The 20,240-nt window shown below is 43.6% G+C and overlaps 1 protein-coding gene across 1 annotated transcript; it reads left to right on the forward strand.

Moving 5' to 3' along the window:
• The first annotated feature begins 9,559 nt into the window (after positions 1–9,559).
• PENK (proenkephalin) lies at positions 9,560–14,232 on the forward strand. Its single transcript, XM_040972701.1, has 2 exons — positions 9,560–9,697; positions 13,254–14,232. Exons 1-2 carry the CDS (start codon positions 9,560–9,562, stop codon positions 13,899–13,901), a joined length of 786 nt encoding a protein of 261 aa, XP_040828635.1. The 3' UTR covers positions 13,902–14,232.
• Positions 14,233–20,240: the final 6,008 nt, after the last annotated feature.

Consider the following 20,240-nt stretch of genomic DNA (forward strand, 5'->3'; position numbering starts at 1 on the left):
AATAGAAGCTGCATAAATCACTTCAAAAAGGAATAAACATGAAAACATAGTATGATAAAATAGAGAAATTCAATAAATATACTCCAAGTTTTATTGCTTCTTTTACTTGCTTTGAATTTAATTTACTCTTCTGTTTTTAGTTTTCTAAAGTGGGAGTTAGGGTGAGTTGTTTTAGAATTTTCTTCTTTTCTAAGATATGCATTCAGCGGAATACATTTCCAAATACCAGTATTTCCACACCCTGCAGTGTTTGATAATTTGCATTTTCATGTTAATATACTTCAAAGAATTTAATTTTTTTCCTTCATGTTTCTTGTTTGATCCATTGGTTACTTAGAAACATATTGTTTCATTTCTAACTATTTTAAAGTTTATCATCATTCTGTTACCACTAATTTCATTTTATTGTGGTTTGAGAAAAACTTTCTATATATTGCTTTAAGATTTATTTATTTTTATCACAAAATCAGATATATAGATAGGAGAGACAGAGAGAAAGATCTTCTGTCCACTGTTTCACTCTCCAAGTGACTACAGTGGCCAAAACTGTACCAAACTGAAGCCAGGAGCCAGGAGCTTCTTCTAGATCTTCCATGCAGGTGCAGGGTCCCAAGGCCATAGGCCGTCCTCGATTGCCTTCCCAGGCCACAGGCAGGGAGCTGGATGAGAAGTGTGGCTACCAGGATTAGAACCAGGGCCCATATGGGATCCTCACGCATTCAAGGCAAGGACTTTAGCTGCTAGGCCACCACGCTGAGACCCTGTAATTTTTATTCTTTTAAATTTTTACAATGTATTTTTTATGACTCGGAATGTGGTTTACCTTTGTGAATGCTCGAAGTGAGCTTTAGAAGAATGTATATTTTGCTGTTGGATGAACTGATCTATAGATGTTCATTATATCCAGTTGCTTGATGGTAATGCAGAGTTCAGCCAAGTCTTGGCAGATTCTTTGCTTACTGGACCTATTTCTAACATAGAAGTGTAGACATCTCCAGCTATAAGTGTATTCTTCCACTTCTCGTAGCAGATCTATCAGTCTTTATCTTATGTATTTTGATATCCTAATGTTGGATGCATAAATATCAAGGTTTTTTATGCCTTCTTGGTAAAATCACTATTAGATCATTATTTAAAGTCCCTCTTTAAAAAGACAGTTTATTTTTATTAGGAAGAGTTACAAACAGAAAGACAAAGGGAGAGATCTTCCATTCACTGGTTCACTCCTTAAATGGCTATAATGGCCAGAACTGAGCTAATCCAAAGCCAGGAGCCAGAGATTCTTCCAGGTTTTGCATGTGGTTCAAGGGCCCAAGGACTTGGGCCATCCTCCCCTGCTCTTCCAGGTCTTACACAGAGAGTTAGATGGACAGTGGAGCAGCCGGCACTTGAAGCAATGCCTGTAGGGGATGCTACCGTGGCAGGCAGAAGCTTAGCCTGTCACAGGTCAGTGCCAACCTCCCACTGTCCCTCTTTATCTGTGATAAGTCTCCTTGCTCTGAAGCCTTCCTTGACAGAAATGAATACATTTACTCCCAATTTCTATTGATTAGTTTGCATGTAATTTTTTCAATCTATTTGCTTTTTTCTCTTTAGTGAATTCATGTCTTTGTCAGCGCTTTTTGGTATGATTAAATATAAAAGCAAACAATCAAAAAAGTTCCTATAGACTAGAATTAAAAGATACGTTTAGTTTGGTGCCACAAAAAATTGGAAATGTGCTTATAAGGGGTCTTTAAAAACGTCTTTACCTGATTACTTCTAACCCATAGGTTTGAATATGTAAAGCAGATTTCTTATGGACAATATAGCTGTGTCTTATTTCTCTACCCATTCTGACAAACTGTCCTTTAAGCAGTACATTTAGAACACTGGTATTTAGAATAGCTATTGTTGTTCTTGGATTAGTATCTACCATGTTTTGTATTGTTTTCTCTTTGTTGCCTGCTTCCATGTCCTTTTTCTGCCCTTTGCAGTTTCAACTGAGCATTTCAACTGAGTCCATTCGCTCCCCTGTTAGATACCTGTTATGATATTCCTGACAGTCGCCTCAGGTTCTTCAATATTATATTTACAACCAATCCAAACTCACTTCCAAAAAGGACCGCAGCATTTCACAGGTTCTGGACCTTATAATAAAAATATAATCCTAATTCCTCTCTCGCTGCTGTCATTTCACTTACACATACGTGTAGGTACATATACACATGCACATATGTATTCAAAGACTTGTTACAATTATTATTCTTAATAAGCTAATATCCGTCATGTTAGTTAAGAACAATTTCAAAAGCTTAAGAATAAATAAATGATAAGATTGTAAAATTTTGAGAATAATAAGTTTAAAAAGTGAGGAGTGGTGCACTCATTTATTCCTTCTCTGACATCCTCCCATCTGTGGATCCAAAAGTTACCTTCAAAAATTCCCTTCTCTATAAGATTTCTTTTAAAATTTCTCAAAAAGGCAAGTTTGCTGGCAACATGCTCCCTCCATTTGTGTCGGCCTGGTAAGGACTTGATTTCCCGATTTCATTTTGATAGGATGATCACAGAACACAGAATTCTACATTTTGAGAGTTTCTTTCTTTCAATATTTACATATTGTACTCGAGTTGTTTCCTTGCATGACTTTTCAGAAAAAAAAAAGTCAGGCATAATTCCTACTTTCGTGTTTGTTTGTTTGCCTGTTTGTTTTTGTTAACTAGGTTTTTCTTCTGGCTTCTTTCAGAAATTTTTTCTTATGTTTGATTTTCTGCATGTTGAAAGTAGCATACTGGGGCTGGCACAATGGCTCAATTGACTAACCCTCTTTCTGCAATTGCCGGCATCCCAGTTGGGCGCTGGTTTGTATCCAGCTGCTCTACTTCCCAGCCAGCTCTCTGCTTGTGGCCTGGAAAAGCAGCAGAGGATGGCCCAAAGCCTTAAGATTCTGTACCCGCATGGGAGACTTGGCAGAAGTTCTTGATGCGTGGCATTGAATCGGCTCAGCTCCGGCAATTGTGGCCATTTGGAGAGTGAGCCAGCAGATGGAAGATCTTGCTCTTCTCTTCTATGAAAATCTTTACAATTAAAATAAGTAAATCCTTAAGAATGCTTCTTGGCCTTTTGGCTAAGATCAGTGAACAAAAGCCGCAGGCTTACCTGTAGCTTCTGTGGTATTTATACTGTTCCATGTTGCCTGCCCTTTTTGGATCCATAGTTTAATACTCATCTGACATCAAACTGGAGAAATGTTCACCTGTGATTATTAAAATATATCTTGTGTTCCTTTCTTTCGCTTCTTTTGCAGTTCTCATCAAATGTGCATTACAACTTTTATGGCCACCCACTTGAATGCTCGAGATTTTCTTTTCAGCCTTTTTGTTTTGCAGTTTTGACAGTTTCTATTTGTTTATTTGCAAACTCAAAGACTGTTTTCTCAGCCATTTTTAGTCCAGCAATCAACTTATCAAAGGCATTTTTCATTTCTATTACCTCTAGCATTTCATTTTATTTTTTTTTTAGAATTTTCATTTTATTTTTTTTTTAGAATTTTTAAGAATTTCTTAGAATTTCTTTCTGCTTACATTGCCTGTTTTTGCATGTTGTCTATTTCATTCATTAGATCCTTTTTGCATTTAATTATACTTGTTTTAAATTCCTGATCTTTCAGTTCTAGTGTCCCTGACATACTGAGTCTGGATTCGATTGCTACTCTGTCTCTTTGCACTGTGTTTTTGCCTGCTGGTAGGCTTTGTAGTTGTTGTGTGCTTAAGCTGCTCTGTCTTCAGTGGAACAGAATGGCTGAGATGGGCTGGAGATGGCTTTCTCCTTACCATTTGGCCACAGTAAGTCTCTGATAAAACCCTTGCACTCTGCTTAGTTTAATTTTATGGGCAAATGTTAAGAAAATCAGAATGCATTTAAGTTTATAAAAAATGCTTCTTCCCTCCCTCCCCTCCTGGAAGTATAAAGGAAATACTCCACAATATTCACTGTGAAGACAATTTTGAGCTCCTGGGGACAAAACTCACAATCCAAGTGGGTGTCTCTGGAATTTTTGTTTCAAGTTCGGCACCCGTGAACCTCCGGGAGTTTGTGGGGAGGTAGGAGGGTAACAGTGGTACCATGTCAGCACTGGTGTCCTTGGAGGTTTGCACTTCAGAGCCAGGGAGTTCTGATTCTCCACAGGCTTCAACACAGATCCTCTCTAATTCAGAAAGCCAGTAGCGGTTTCCTCTGTGAACTCCACCTCTCCCATAAGCTTAAGAAGTCTTTGCGTCCCAGCCTGATGGCCAGCAGCTAAAGTTCTCACCTTGAACATGCCAGGATCCCATATGGGTGCCGGTTCTAATCCCAGTACCCCGCTTCCCATCCAGCTCCCTGCCTGTAGCCTGGGAAAACAGTCCAGTCTGGGCTCTTTCCCTCTGTAAGTTTATGAAAAACATTTCGACTTTTTGAATCTGTCCTAGGCACAATATAGAGCTACAAAAGATGTAGTGACAGGCGGGAATATCATTTTTTTAAAGAACAATTTTGCTGGCAATCCACACAAATTTTTGTTTTATGGATCATATGCAAAAAAAAAAAATTCCCTTAGAAACCTGAAAAAAAAAAATCCTTAAGAATCTGTTGCCTGGAGTCATTGTGTTTCATTCTAGTGATCCACTGTCACTCAAAATCTGCTTCGAACTTCCTTCTAGCACAGCTTCAAAGCTGCAAATTATTTCTTAGGTGATTTTTTTCCCCGTTCATTGACTTGATTAATATTTTTGGGTTCTTTCTATGTTGGTCCTATAGGTAGAATCTGAAATATGACTTTAGAAATGACCAAAAGAAAAATCAAGACCAAGTTTTTATACAAGATTAGTGCCCCATGAAGCAATACAACCTTTAACGTGTATGTTTCTCTCTTGTGGCTAAAAAGATTCCTCAGGAAACTTCCCCAAAACATGATTAAAAATCAGACTACTGAAGAAACCCTGTCTTTGGTTGGATTCATAGTTAAATCTTCTTTTAATTTAATAGATCATAATATATCTTGCTTTATTCGTTATCTGGCTATTTGTGCATGTTAGCAAACTTGTCTGTGCCTGAGAGCTGTGACCAAATTTAGGAAGTTTGTAACCATTCTCTCTACAGTTACACTATGCCATCAGTATATCTCATGGCCCACGTCTGCTTCTCTCTCATTCTCCCTTGCGCAGATGCTGTTTCTCAGACACACTCACACATTTTCTAAGTTCCATTTAAGGCAACTCTACTGTAGATCAACTTTTCTTTCAGGGGTTGTGTGTGTTTCCTGGCTTTGGGAAAATGAGGAGATCGTGTGCGCGCACGCACAGCTGTATCACACCTTCAAAGCCTCTTGTTCCCGCTCCTCTTACAGCTGCTCGGCTGCCCTGTGCCGAAGCAGTCGGAAAAAGAAGCCTCTGTTACGGCAACACGCCACGGTAATGTACCCAGCTCACAGCGCCCCATTTCAAAAATTGTGTACCTAGGATTACAGCTGAAAACAGACACGTTCTCCCTGCTCCTGGCGTGAGTCCAAACATCGGAGCCGCCAGAGCATGCTTTTATGTTGAAACGTTACGCAATAAGCAGAGTGTGTGTGTCGGCTTCCACTCTTGCTGCAAGACGGAGGGAGACACGACTACAGGGGATAGAGGGGTGTGGTGAGGGCAGAAAGAGGAAGGGTCGGAGGAGGAGGATCGGGACCCTGGCGGCTGTCACCCAGCGAAAGGAAGAAAGAGGACACTTGGAGGGGATTTTAATCCTTCCCTGGGGCTCCAAACCCCCCCCCCCCGAAACCTGAGCAAACCACCACTTCTCAACAGGACCTTCAGAGCCTCACTGGGCGCTGTCTGAGCTGAACACATAGGGTTAATGCTTGGGACCCAAGGATCAGAAATGTCTAGATGAGAGTCTTCAGCACAGATTCTCTGCTTTCTCCTGAGTTTGATTTCAAGAACACATAACTGCAAGCTCTATTTGTTCTTGAATATTTTAAAAGATTATGAAAACTGAATTGTTAGGACTCCTTGCCGCCAACCAAATATGAAGGGAACAAAAACATATCTGACTTTCTCTTTAAAGACTGATGTGGGAGAGTGCTGCAGAAGACTACCGCTGATGCGAGTGTGTGTGAATCAGGCCCAACGCCCACCACTGCATTCACTCAGCCAGCCAGTGCTGAGTCTAGGCTTCTGGGCTAATCCAGGACTAAGCAGCCTTGCACTGCACCCTGTCTTTTTCTTCCCTTCTTTCTGACATTTAGAGTCTCAAGGGAGGGCTCGTTGTGGTAGCCTAGTGGCTGAAGTCCTCATCTAGCATGTACCAGGATCCCATATGGACACTAGTTCTAATCCTGGCAGCCCCGCTTCCCATCTGGTTCCCTGTTTGTGACCTGGGAAAGCAGTCGAGGACAACCCAGAACCTTGGGAGCCTGCACCCACGTGGGAGACCCAGAAGAGGCTACTGGTTTCTGGCTCTTGGCTTCAGATCGGCCTCTCTGTCTCTCCTCCTCTCTGTATATCTGACTTTCCAATAAAAATATATAAATCTAGAAAGAGAAAGAAAGAAAGAAAGAAAGAAAGAAAGAAAGAAAGAAAGAAAGAAAGAAAGAAAGAGAGAAAGGAAGGAAGGAAGGAAGAAAAGAAAGAAAGAAAGAAAGAAAGAAAGAAAGAAAGAAAGAAAGAAAGAAAGAAAGAAAGAAAGAAAGAAAGAAAGAAAGAAAGAAAGAAAGAAAGAAAGAAAGAAAAAGGGAAAAAGAAAATCCTCATGCAGAACAGTAATGGAAGACATCACAGAGCTGGGCATGGCTGCTGCTGTCCAGCCCGAACAGGGCGGGGAGAAAGGGTGTCCCTTGGGTCTCAGTTTTTCCCATCTATAAATTGAGAAGGATTAAGTCACCCTTAAGATTCCCTCCAGACTTTGACTTCTACTTTTCCAAGATCCTAGGGAACCTTTGTGTGTCCAGTGTGTGTAGACCGGTGCACATGAAGGAAGCACCGCATGGCATGGACACACACACTCCTCAGCCCCCTGCCCTGGACTATGGTTTTGAAATTTGCCGTTGCTTTCCTGAAGTATGCACTAGGTCAAACCCAGCAGATCTTCTTTAACATAGAATGTTTTTGCACAGCAGTGCAGTGGCTTTGGCTTTGGTGAAAGCCAGTCACGACGTGGGGGAGAGCTTTAGAGACAGGTACAAGCTCTGCTTTGCGCTGGGAACCAGGTTAGCCGCTGGGCGGGACTCCATTAGCCTAACAGAAAGAGCCTAAAAGCTACAAGATAAACGTTGTGCGTTTCCGGTAAAAAGATAAAGCTGGCTCCTTGGGACTGTGTGGGCCTCTCTCCCGCCCCCAGTGCTAGGGCCAGGCGCCGCCCTCAGGTGCGGTGTCCAGCCTCTGCACCCTGTCACCCCCTGGGAACCCCAAGACCCCAGCCAGACGCCTGTGCGCGCCACCCACCTACGCAGGAGCGCGCTGCCCTCTAGTGACCGACATGGAAGATGCAGAGTGGCCGCAGCTAGCCAAGGAGACTGCGGGTTCCCGCGACGGTTGAATGGTGGCAGGTCCTTTGAGGGGAGCCAGAAAATCCTAGTATTCTTTCCTTAAGCTCTGGAGCGGTTTGTGGTTTTCCACTGTTCCGAGGCAAGGTGGTGGGTGGGTGGATAGCTGATCACGATACAGATAAATATATAGATAATAAATAGGTAAGAGACAGATGAGAAAGAAGATACACAGAAAGATGTAGAGGATGATGATAGACTGATAAATAGATACAGATGGATGAAAGACGAAGACGGATAGGCAGATATAGATATTAGGTAATAGATATAGATCTTTGATAATGGATAGGCCTAAGAGGGCAGACACACGGAAAGGTGGATGGCTAGAAACACGATTCTGGGTACTTGCTGAATGACACAAAGCTAAGTGATTTCGTCGCTTATTTCATGGGATTGTCTCCGGAACACGGAAATATATTAACTGTCCCTATTTTCCAAATGGGACCACCGAGGCCTCAGAGAACGTAAGCAGCGTTCCTGTTCGCAATTCTTGGCAGAGCCAGGAAGTTGGAGCAGGGGCAGGCAGGGAGCCCCAGCCTTCACCGTCTGCTCTCCCCCACGTTCCTTCCTCCCACTCTGTGCGCAGGCTGGGCGCCTTGTCTCCAGCCCTGGCGCCCCGGGCACCGCGTCCCTCGCCTCCGCACTCCCGGCGCGCTGACATCACAGCCGCCAGGCACCTGCTGTTGCTCATCAGAGACCCTCCAGGGCTCAGGGAACTGACCGGCCACCGGTCCCTCCCGCCTACCCAAAGGGACCTCTTTCCAGATTCACTTCTTTAACCAAGGGTCACACTAACAGGAAAGGAGAAATGTCAAGATGCCCAGAAAGTTTCAAGCATGTATTTCTACAGCCACTACTAGCTGACACTGTTAGCTCCAACTGCAAAGAATTCGAGATCAAAATGGCTCACAGACGGCTCAGTGACGACACGGGGGACGGCTGTGGTTGGGAGGACCCCAAGGACCCACCACGGTGCCCCTGGAGGAGGTGCGAGTGGTCTCGGACCAGTCAATTCCCCGCTCCCATACGCCCCCACTTCGGAGCCGTCCCTGGAGCCTGCACCCCCACAATGCAATCTCTGTGACTTCTTGAGGGAAAACCTGACTTAGTCCCTCGCCACCATCTACCCCACCGACTTTCTGCCTGCCCCGGGCTCTTCCCGGGAGGCGAGATGACCTCCCCAGGAAGCACCACCCCCCTAACTCCCCGCACCCGGGCCGCAGCGGCGCGGGCCGACCCCTCCCGCCCGGGCGTCGGCGCGGGGCTGGCGTAGCGCCTGCGTCAGCTGCAGCCCGCCGGCGATTGGGGCACACTCGCCTCCTTCGGTTTGGGGCCAATTATAAAGTGACTCCAGCCTCGGCTGGCCCCGGGACAGCAAGGCAGGCGATCGGAGCCCCCGCAGCGCGGCCCGTGGCCCGCGACGGTGAGGCCCGGCCGCGCGGCACGCCCCAGCCCGCTTTCCCCCGACGCCTGCCCTGCTTACACCTGCCTTCTGTCTTCCTTCTAGAGTCGTGTCTGGAACCCGGTTTTCCCAACCCGCCGGCTCCATTCGAAGAGCGTCAGCGTAAGTGAGTTTGCCCAAAGGTCACCTTCGTGGCGTGGGTTTTGGGGGTGTCTACCTGCTTTGCTTTACTCCTCGTTTCCTTGCATGAGCTCCCCAACTTTTACTCTCATCCCGGCCAATGCCATGTCTGCCCGGGAGTACTCACTAGCCCTCCATCCCGTGCGGTGCTCACCAGAATCCGGCCACGGGTAGCGGACGCGCAGGAGAGCAGGTGCCCAGGGAACAGCCGTGCCACCCTGGGACCTAGGAGGTGGTTTGAGCCTTTCCCAGATCTCCCTACAAGGTCTTCTGGGTGGGGGTCGAGGGATCTGGAAGGAGCATCTCTGCGGGGGTCTTGCTCAACGACGCCCCCAGCCGGGGTTGTCGTGACAAGTGTTGCTTCCAAGGGACAGGTTCCGCGTTTGGACCGGCTGCGAGAGCGCGTCCTTCTCTCTCTTCAGTCCATGGCGCGGTTCCTGAGACTTTGCACTTGGCTGCTGGCTCTCAGCCCCGGGCTCCTGGCGACCGTAAGAGCAGAATGCAGCCAGGACTGCGCGACATGCAGCTACCGCCTGGTGCGCCCGGGGGACATCAACTTCCTGGTGAGTGTTAGCCGTCTGGACCGAGGGAATAAGTGGGTGCGACAGTCGACCAGCATCCCCGGACTGATCGCGCGGTGCGTATCGTCCTTACACGCTGTCTGAGCTGAGGCGGCGGGAACCGTTGATGGCTCTGCGCTGCTGCAAAACGTTGACCCGGGTCCCTCCGGGCTCTCAGTTTCCAGACCATCCAGAAACCGTTCGAGGCGGCAGTGCCCCCGCATCAAGTAGGTTTTGGTCCTGGGAGCTTCGGGAGCTCGAAAGGTGCTCTTTTACGCAGTTGGATTCTATTCAGACACCATTGGCAGCGACTCCCAACACAGCCAACCTGAGGGGCCCCCAACATGCAACCATCTTCCCTTGCCTTCTCTGAAACACTGGTTTTAAGTTTTATATTAGTAACATTTTCGTCTCTGTTCGGGAGATTGTATTTCTTTGGCTTGCTTAACCCAGGTTCAGTCGCAGCTTTACCTTCACCTGGGCATTAGAGTGGGCAAAGGGTAGGAACGCAGATAGGGGAGAGGAGGTGGAAGCCAGCTGCAGGGAGGAAACAGCAGTCGTACCTGCCCTACAGGCAAGTGAAGGCAGGGATGCAACTACTGTCTCCACTGCACTTCTGTGATAAGACTAAATTGCAATTAATCGAAGTGGGAGAAGGACACGCAGAGATAGCCAGCGTCCAAAAAGGCACCACAATCCAAAGCTCAAGTATAGTGCAAAGGACTCTGGAGTGCGAGGTGAGGACAAGGAACTCTGATTCTAGACCTGGTCCAGGGGCCCTTTGAGTCCTCCCTGCTGTGCCACTGAACCAGAACTGGAGACCTGGAAACCTTCCTTTTACCTAGCACCCTGGAAGATTGCTTTGCACTGCTGTTGATACTGTGTGACGACTTTAAAATTCAGTAGGGAGTAAGGGCATATTAATCCGAACTGACTGTGGCATTACTTGAACCTTTAAAAGCGTTTTGCATTGCCTAGCTGCTTGACATGGAGATGAAAAATGAAGGAAAGCCAGACTGCACCATCTCCAGTGCAGGTGAAATGTTTGATCCTCTGAATATAAGGGTCACTAGATCTGTTTCGGAATTTGATGTGCATTAACTTGGCCAAGCAGAGAAGGCACCTGGTAGAATTGTTTACTTAAACAGTGAGGAAAATGTTCCATCTTAGAAGAATCAACCCCCTCTACCCATCTTCTTTCTCATGTAGTCAGGAGCTCTCAAACCATGTCTAGAAATGGAGGGAGTACTTCCGCCATGCAGAGAAACCCTGGGTGGAAAGAATTCTATATATAGGAGGGAAGCGCTATACAGACCATGCAGATGATGCCTGGTGATATAATTGCCTCTGCCCGCTCCTGGACAAGCACGTGGCTCAGCCCGATACCAAGTGCCCTCTGTCATCTACATATAGTTATGTGGGCTCTAGTAAAATTTTTCAGTTTGCACCGTCTGGCGTCAAAGTGCTATCAGACTGATATTTGGTGATGCCTATTCTCATGCCTGTTATATACTCAATCTGCTTACTTCACCGTGTTCCCAAAATGCTGCCAATCTTCCTTTATGGTTGTGCTTGAGCAGAACACATTAGGCAGCAGTTAACCCTTCTTTGGGGGTGAATGAAATTATGTCTTCTCCCCCTCCTCCCATTGTCCCCTCATCATTTAAAAGGATAGTAGGGGTTAGTGTTGGGGAAATGCAAAGAAAAGTTAACGGCTCTTTGAAAATGTTTGTTATTGCTTTGATTTCAATACAGATGATAGCAGATATAGTATAGGCAACTTGCAAAGACATAAACAATAAGCAACCCTCAATTTTAAAAAATGATCTTCTAGCATTTTGAATAATGAATAATTTGTTCTGTGTTGGAACTACATTTGATGTTGTAATTTTCTCAATGAAAAAAGATTTAGTTACAGACTATGTTGTTAGAATTACCGCAGCTCTGGAATTTTCACTTGGATGCAACAGACATAAGAGAAATGAGCTTGACTAGGAAAAACATTCTGTGTAAAAATCAATGTAACAGGTACTTATGGGGCTTTTACCATGGGAAAGACACCTGAGCTTGATACTGTAACGGACGCAGAAATGAGCAGGCATGCCATGACTTGCATCCAAATTGGATTTTCCACTTCTAGAATTTGGAGTACAGTAAACACCACATAAGAGAAGACATGCAGAAGGATGTAGAGGCCATACAAAAAAAATCCCTGATTTCGTTTGAGTGTGTGATTCCGATAGTCACAAATTGCTTCCGATGAAATTCCAAATCATAAGAAATTCAAAGCCTTGCTCACCATTCATGTTTGGCAACAAGATCATGTAAATATCCTTTTGGAATGGAAATATCCTTACCCCTTGAACATCTTAAGCTTTTTAATGATATTTGATTTCTTAATCAGATATTAGAACTAAAACAGGATCATTATAATTAGATAATCTTTTGCATACTTAGGCCTTTAATTTTCTTAGACAAAAAACTTAAATAACCATTCAGAGCTGGTTAAATGTCCTAGATATTTTGGTGTATGAATATAATGTTGTCTTTCATTGTGAAACTATGCATGAATTTAATATGAGCTAATATACCCAGATATTGTTAAATACCAGTAAAGAGACAGTTTTCTTCCTAATGCAAGGGTCAATAGCCTAGTTTCCATAAATGCATTTCAAAAATTTCTAAAATGCTGAGAAACAGCAAATAGAGTTTATAATTGTTCATATAATATTAGTACTTTTTCTAATATATTAGTCTGATCAAATAAATCTTAATATCACATTATTAGAATGCACTAAATCTTCCAGTGGTTTGAATCGTATTATGGCATAATCAAAAGGAAACAGCTTTGAGCTAATCATTGCTATGCTATCAAATAACAGGATTTTCTTTGGAAAAAATTATTTCAAGAAAATAGAGGAAAAATACAAAACTTTAATTTCATGAAAATCATTCTGATGGATCAAATACTTCATAAGATTTGAATTTTCAGAATTTCTCTGGTTTTTAAACTTGTTTGTATCATTTTTTTCTGATATTTGAACAGTTTTGCTAGAATTTTGACTTTCGATAACTTTCTTATAAATATTGACACAAGAAATCAAATTAATCCTGTTATTAATAATGATTCTACCTGTGAGACAAAGAAGATAGAAATTTGTGGAAATGTTCCAAATTAAATAGAAACTTCTGAGAAAACTTCTGACAATATGACATCAGCAGTAGGGTATTATCCCGTGAAAAGCGGCCTGTCCAAATTAAAACCAAGTGGGAAACAGCTTCTGAAATATGGAAATGGCACAGTATCTATGACATTTCTGATTGGATTCAATTCATCGCCTGGCTCCTCCTGCCCCCTTTCTGATTTTCATTGATTTCATTGTTCTTTTGCTGTACTCCGGGTGATGGAAAGGTTTAAGGAGACAGTGGAGATGAGCTGATTTTCTGGAAGTCAAAGAGAATCGGGTACCCTCAGCACTACCCCCCATACACACACACATACACAATTTGGCTAAAAGAAACCCAGAGCAATTTTTTTTCCCTCACTTGTTTCCCCCAGGCTTGCACGCTGGAGTGTGAAGGGCAGCTGCCTTCTCTCAAAATCTGGGAAACTTGCAAGGATCTACTGCAGACCACCCAGCCCGAGCTTCCCCAGGAGGGAGCCAGCCGACAGGACGACGGCCACTGGCTGGCCAAGAAGTATGGAGGCTTCATGAAGAGGTATGGGGGCTTCATGAAGAAAACAGATGAGCTTTATCCCTTGGAGCCAGAAGGCGAGACCAACACAGGCGAGATGCTGGGCAAGCGGTATGGGGGCTTCATGAAGAAGGATGCGGACGAGGAGGAGACCCTGGCCAATTCCTCAAACCTCCTGAAGGAGCTGCTGGCCACGGGCGACAGCCGCGACGGTGGCCACCAGCACGAGGGTGGTGACCGCGAAGAAGAGGTGAGCAAGAGGTATGGTGGCTTCATGCGGGGCGTGAAGAGAAGCCCTGCAGTGGAAGACGAGGCCAAGGAGCTGCAGAAGCGTTATGGCGGTTTCATGCGCAGGGTGGGCCGCCCCGAGTGGTGGCTGGACTATCAGAAGCGCTACGGGGGCTTCCTCAAGCGCTTCGCCGAGGCCCTGCCCTCGGACGAAGAAGGTGAGGCTTATTCCAAAGAGGTCCCCGAGATGGAAAAGCGATACGGAGGGTTCATGCGATTTTAACACCCTTTTCCTGTAGGTGACCCCAGCCCCTTCCCATCCTCACTCCTACCCGTACCCCAGCTCCCCCCTTCCCGCCTGGGAAGCTGCCTCGTGGATCTTGTGGTGTTATCATGTGTTGCTTGGTCCCTGTGTTTGCCTTGTCTGGCTACCTCTGCAGTCCGACCATTGACATTGGCCGTGCTGCCTTTGCCCCCAGGGTCTTCAAGCTCGGCTTTTGTCTTTCCCTCTCTTGTTTTTCCTGCCAAAATATTTTTGTTACTCTGTTCCTTGTTTTTTGAACAACCTCACTCAATGCTTCCTTGTATATAAACCTAATAAACTCGTTACCCCAACGGCATAACATTGGCGTGAGTCTCTTCCTCTGCAAGGTCCTCGCCCATCTTTGCATAGCCAGCCCTGGACTCAGAGACTGTAAACCCATCTGCTCTTGACAGCACAGCCACTGGCTTCCCTCTCTTCCTCCAGAGACTGTGAAAATATGTTGATTCCATTCCTCAGATGTAAAATCGTGGATAAACAGATCCTCTGGGCAGTTTCTGGAAATGAGATAAATGAACAAAAAGCAAAGCCCGTTTAGGGCACTAACAGTGCCCAGATGTTAAGGAAACCTGTGTTTGCATGACACCTACATGTATCTTTTCTTTAGCCAAGTACTTCAGAATATGATTTTTTAAGCGAACATACTGTTACCTTATTTTACCCATGAAGAAGATGTGGGTGGAACAAGGTTGCCCAGCATTTGAAGGGTGGACACAGGCTCTAAACCTCGTTTTTTCCCCTCTTACTCAATATCCTTTCTACTTCAGTCCGTTTATTTTCCACTCAGGTCACCAGCAAGAATTGAAGGAACTTAGGGCTGTATCTTGTTCACATGGTACACCCTTACACCGTGTCTGTGATAGATTTTCAGTATCTGATACGTGGATATATGAATGAATCATTCAGTGGGGTGAATGAATGAATTCGGTCACCGTAAAATCACAAAAGATATTGTGAATGTTCTGTAAAACAAATGCCCCAAACACAAGGCATTAATTTATGACTGTTTTATATTAAAAGTATTTGGAAAACATACAGATACAAGAAATGTAATATCTCTTTATTTCTATTTGAAACTACATGCAGCTCAATCCCTATCCAGTAAGTCCAGATTAATATAAATGGTCAGCACCAGCTTGGTCCTGATGGTTCTTCAAAAATAAAAGTTGGGCAAATGAACCAGGGAAGTGGAGAGTGCGTCTCTGTGAGCAGGCCGCAGCTTGTCCAGTCCTATGTGTTCTGCTCTGTGAGGCAGCTGCAGCGTCAGTAGTTCATACCTTCAGGACCCCGGACACCTGCATGGCCATGTTCCCTTAGAAGGTGCTTCTCCTGATCAGAGCAACTCATCACAGCACCTTATCCTCACAAAATACCCTCTCCTCTCAACCCACCCCAATAACTTCTAAACTGAATGCAAGCAATGGAAGTAAAGCAGGTGTGGGACAAGATGTTGAACAGCAACAGGCCCTAGGAAATCCATGTCAAAAGAAATGAGGACACATGGGGCTGTCAAGTCTGTTCAGCTTGAACCTGTTGTTTCTTTGCAAAAGCCAGCCCTGTGTCATCAGACTTTTCCAAAGAAAAATGAGATTTTTAAAGACAATATTTTAAGCATTTTTTTCTAATATAGACAGTTTATTCCGTTTAAAAACAGAATGAGTTGAACAAAATGTATCTTCAAGTTAGATTTAAGCTGTAGGATGAAGAATAGCTAGGCATTTGGGAGTCACTTTATTCTCCAAAAAAATACGGAATTCTAAACGTCTGACACAAAAAATCCAGCCTCCAGGATGAGCAGCTGATGGGAAGATACTGTTGTTCTTGACAAGGTAATAATACATTTTTCCTTATTATAAATTAACATAAATATGCATACTACAGTATGTTAGAAAATAATACAAGCACATATTTAGAGAGTATTTTTTTCCAGAATAAGCAGTTTTGCCTGTGTAGGAATTGTTTATTTCCTATTATATAGTGTCCCTGGAAACACTTGGGGCTGGTGACCATCATCCCCATCACACTTCAGCACTGTTCACCAGGCTGACAGCCCCTGATGGCACCGCTTGCCTGCATGGGACAGTGTCTCACCTTCTTGTAGTTCCACAGCTCCTCTTACCTGGTGCAAAATCAGGAACCCAAAGGGGGCTTCAAAATTGTGCAGGAGAGGAAGGAGCAGTGGATGCAAGGCGATGAGGAAGGAGGAAAGGGCAGGGAAATGTGATGTCTCCTTTGGCTCACATCAGGCCACACAGGTGCTTGCATCCAAACGACCCCTAACAGTAAGAAGGGGCAGCAGTCCATGAACAGTGACATGGTGCTCTGTAGTCTCCTTGCGTCCCCAAACATCTCTGTGCTGCTTGCCTTCAGTCAAAACCCACCAATAAAAGCTTGCCTCTGTTTTAAAACTTAATATTTCATTTATTATTTTTGAAATGACATTTTACATTTACAGTCTTAATATTCTAGTAAATAAAGCATTCAACTGATAGTTTTTTAAAAAGTGAAATCCTGCCTTTCTAACACTTCATAGCTTTAATGTTTTCAAAACTGTAGGATGGGACCGGCTGAGGACTGAATGAAGCTACACGCTGTCTGCAGAGGGCGCTGCTGTTCCATTCCTCTGTTCTCGTTAACTTCGGTTCCCCTTTGGCCTTGTTCTCTAGGGCCTTCCTGTGCAGCCTCCAAGCTCCAGTCCCCAACCAGGATGCTGCTGACAGCTAACACCTGTGAACTAGGGACCAGAAGCACTCCTTGCCATCCTATCTTCCCGCACATTTCTTCTGGTTGTGTAAATAGTGAGCATGTTAAGGTGCACTAAAAGTCTTTAAGCCGCAGCCAGCACTTGGAGGATTAGCTGCCACCATTTCTCTACCCCAACTTCCCCCAGCTGGATCTTGGGCTCTCCCCAGACTGTTGCAGGTCACCTTGGTCTTTTTTTTTTTTTTACTGTGAATCCCACCCAGGTCGTCAGGTAGGGCTATTTTCCTGTAAGTGCCTTCCCCAGACAGTACCCCTTACTACTCATTTTCACTTTCTCAACTTTCTAATAAATATCTATAGAACAATTGCAATCAAAGTCTAACCCACATTATACATCTGACCCAACTCATACACATCAGAACACCAATAGCGAGCCATAATGTGAAACAGAGGCTTGCATATATTAGGTAGACTGATCAACTGCACCATTCTATAAGGGATGTCACAGGTGGATGGGGTGTTGGCTGGCAGAAGGGGAATCCCTATACCTTCCAAACAAATTTGCTGTAAACCTTAAATTACTCTTTAAAAATGAAGTGTTTATGGCCGGCACGATAACACAACATGCTTCTCCTCTGCCTGGGCTTTGGCTATGTCCTAACCAAGTCCCCACTCTTGTGGGCATTTTGGAGTGAACCAACAAATGGAATCTTTCTCCCTCTCTCTCTCTCTTGCTTTATCCTTCACTTATATAAAAATTAAAATGCATAAATAAAGAGCATGTAGAATTTTAGTTTTGAGTTTCAATGATTGTTTCTTAGGAGAAGATGCAGGAGGGTTGTAAATCTTTGAATACATACGTTTTATGGGAGTTTGGTTCTTTTCCCCTGAGATGTACAGAAGCACCTTCTACCCCCCACCCCCTAAATCCTTTCATTTCAACCGCCGCATGAGTATCTGATGGAAGAGCATTATACATGGAGGGGAAGATGAGTTCAGTACCTTGAAATGAAAATGTTAAGGATTCCTGGAGGAGCAACCAGATCTGTGGGGTCTGGTATAGGCCATGATTAGGGTTTAGGGTTCTATTTTCAATGAAACAGAAAACCGTCTGAAGCTAAGAGCTTATAAAATTTTGATGTGCTTCAACTTTTCTATCTGCCATGCAGAGCAAGTTCTCTCTCCTCATCCTACTGAAGACAGAGCACATTACACACCTGCCATCACTTTGCAACTATCAAGACATCTGCACTCACCTGAAAATAAAAGTTATGTGAAATTTGTAGTGTTTTATAATTAAGTGACATGAATAGAGTTCCTTTAATAATTTGTACACCAAGAATCAAAACTTATACCCCATTGCCTTGAAAAATGAACATAAGTAAGACAAAACACACACTTCTTATGTTCTTGGCTGGGAAAGCATGTCTCTGCAGGGAAACTGTGTGACAGTTCCACCCTGAGAGGGAGCCTGGCAATGATACTCCCATGTTGATGTGTGCTCTGAGCATGCCATTTTCCTCCTTGCTTTCTTTATCAAGCACAACATACACACAGAGAATTTCATACCTCATAAGTGTGTATCTCAAAGGCTTGTTGCAGACCAAGCTGAGTCTTGAACCAGCAGGCAGAAATAGAGTAGCATCAGCACATCAGAAGTCCCCTACACTCCCTCCCAGTTAGTTTTTCTCTGCTCTTATACCTTTCTGAGATAACAACTCTTGTGACTCACAAAGCCACTGATTTATTTCCTTATTTTTAAATTTCACATAAATAGAAACATATTTTTAAAATATCTGTTTGGCTCTACATTTTATTTGTTGGGTTCATCCATATTTGTGTAGGTAAAATGCAGTTTATCATTTTATTGCCATATGGTATACCCATTGTATAGAAATACAATCATTGGGAGGCACGTGGGAAATTACTCCAAATACAAACAAGCCTAATGTCTCATAATGGAGACAACTGTAAAGTTAAATCATCCTGTGCATGTGAAAGTATGAAGCAGAAGATTTTGGTGTCAACTTCTTTCATCAATAAATAATCTGATAAAATAACCTGTTACTAAGCCATGTTTGATTGTCTAAGGCATCTTCTCAGATTGCAGCATAGATTAGTAATGGCTACTACAGTAAATGAAAGACGCAGAAGCTTTCAACACAGAACCACCAAGCTACAAAAGCAGTCAGAAATGGTCTGTACAATAAGACTTCTTTGATTTGTAGCCTGTGAGACTTTCTAAAACATCAGTAGATGAAAAATTGCCAAGTCCCATCGTCTACTATGCCTGAATGGCATCAAATTATACAGCATCTGAATTTTATATGACTGACTACATATCATTCAGGATCTTTCTAGATACTCTAGCAAGGGCAAAAAGTCAAAAGATTTTATCAGCATTTATTTATAATATTATTTTATCACGTTCTGGCAAGCCTGTGTCCATACAAAGAATTTTACAGAAATTTCCATGACAACTTTCATTTGCAAGACTTTCACACTAAAATCAGTGATAATAGTAATAATAATAATAATAATAATAGCAGCAAAAGAATGGAGGAGCAGTCAATGGGTCATCAAATGAGATGGAATAAACTACAGATTCATGCAGCATCAATTAATCTCCTAAAGGTTATGCTACGTGAAAGGAACTGGTTGTCACAATTTTGCTCCTAAATCAAAATTTAGTTTGTATATTCAGCATTCATTAATTTTTTTACTTTTCGTTTTTAAAGATATATTTACTTGAAAAGCCAAAAGAGATAGAGGGAGAGAGAACGAAGCCATCTGCTGGTTAACTTCCCAACTGACCACAACACCCAGGGTTGGACAAGACAACAGTCAAGAGTCAAAATCTCCATCCAGGTTCCCATGAGGGTGTAGATGCCCAGGGGTTTGGATTATCTCTTTGCTTTCTCAGGTGCACCAGGCTGGAGTAGGATCAGAAATGTAGCAGCACTTCTATATGTCGTAAATGGAGCTTTTCCCACTGTATCAAAACACGTCTCCCTGGTGAGAATTTTAAAGTTACTGTGTCATGATACATTTAAATGTTAGAAAGCTAAACTTGAAACTTTACTATTGTGATGATACAGGGGGAATGGGGCGAGACTCTCCTGTTTGGCACAATTTCTTTAACATAGTGCTCACAGAAAAGTTTTCTTCCTTAGCAAATTCTTGTGGTTTTGCCATCCCAGTACTTACTTCATTTTTTAACTATTTGCTAATTAGTACAATTAATTTCTGCCTTAACAAGTAGACCACCACAGGAAAGTTAGGATCATGTCTGTTTTGCTTGCCTTAGGCATTCAGTAAATACCATTAAGGAGTCTGTGTTCACATCCTAAGAGTAATTTATAAAATATTACCAATGTGCAAACCATTTAAATTTTTTAAACGATGTAATTACAAAAAGGCATGACCCTATGTACAGCTAAGAAACAACAGACAATAAGCACTGCGTTGGGCAGGAGCTGAAAAGTTAAGGCCCTGGGCTCTAGGTCAAAAGCAAGTTGGAGGCATCACCTTTACTTCATGATATCTGCAGACAAGAGGCAGATAAAGGAACCAGGTCCACTGCCATTGACCTCAGAT

The sequence above is a fragment of the Ochotona curzoniae genome, unplaced genomic scaffold, assembly GCF_017591425.1.
Source record: "Ochotona curzoniae isolate NIBS_2020 unplaced genomic scaffold, NIBS_Ocur_1.0 contig_2318, whole genome shotgun sequence".
NCBI lineage: Eukaryota > Metazoa > Chordata > Mammalia > Lagomorpha > Ochotonidae > Ochotona > Ochotona curzoniae.

What these genes read in the sequence shown, in the direction of transcription:
- PENK (XM_040972701.1), top strand. Translation starts at nt 9,560, where the DNA reads ATGGCGCGGTTCCTGAGACTTTGCACTTGGCTGCTGGCTCTCAGCCCC. An exon ending in CGGGGGACATCAACTTCCTG is followed by an intron (nt 9,698 to 13,253) that starts GTGAGTGTTAGC and finishes TGTTTCCCCCAG; the next exon opens with GCTTGCACGCTGGAGTGTGA.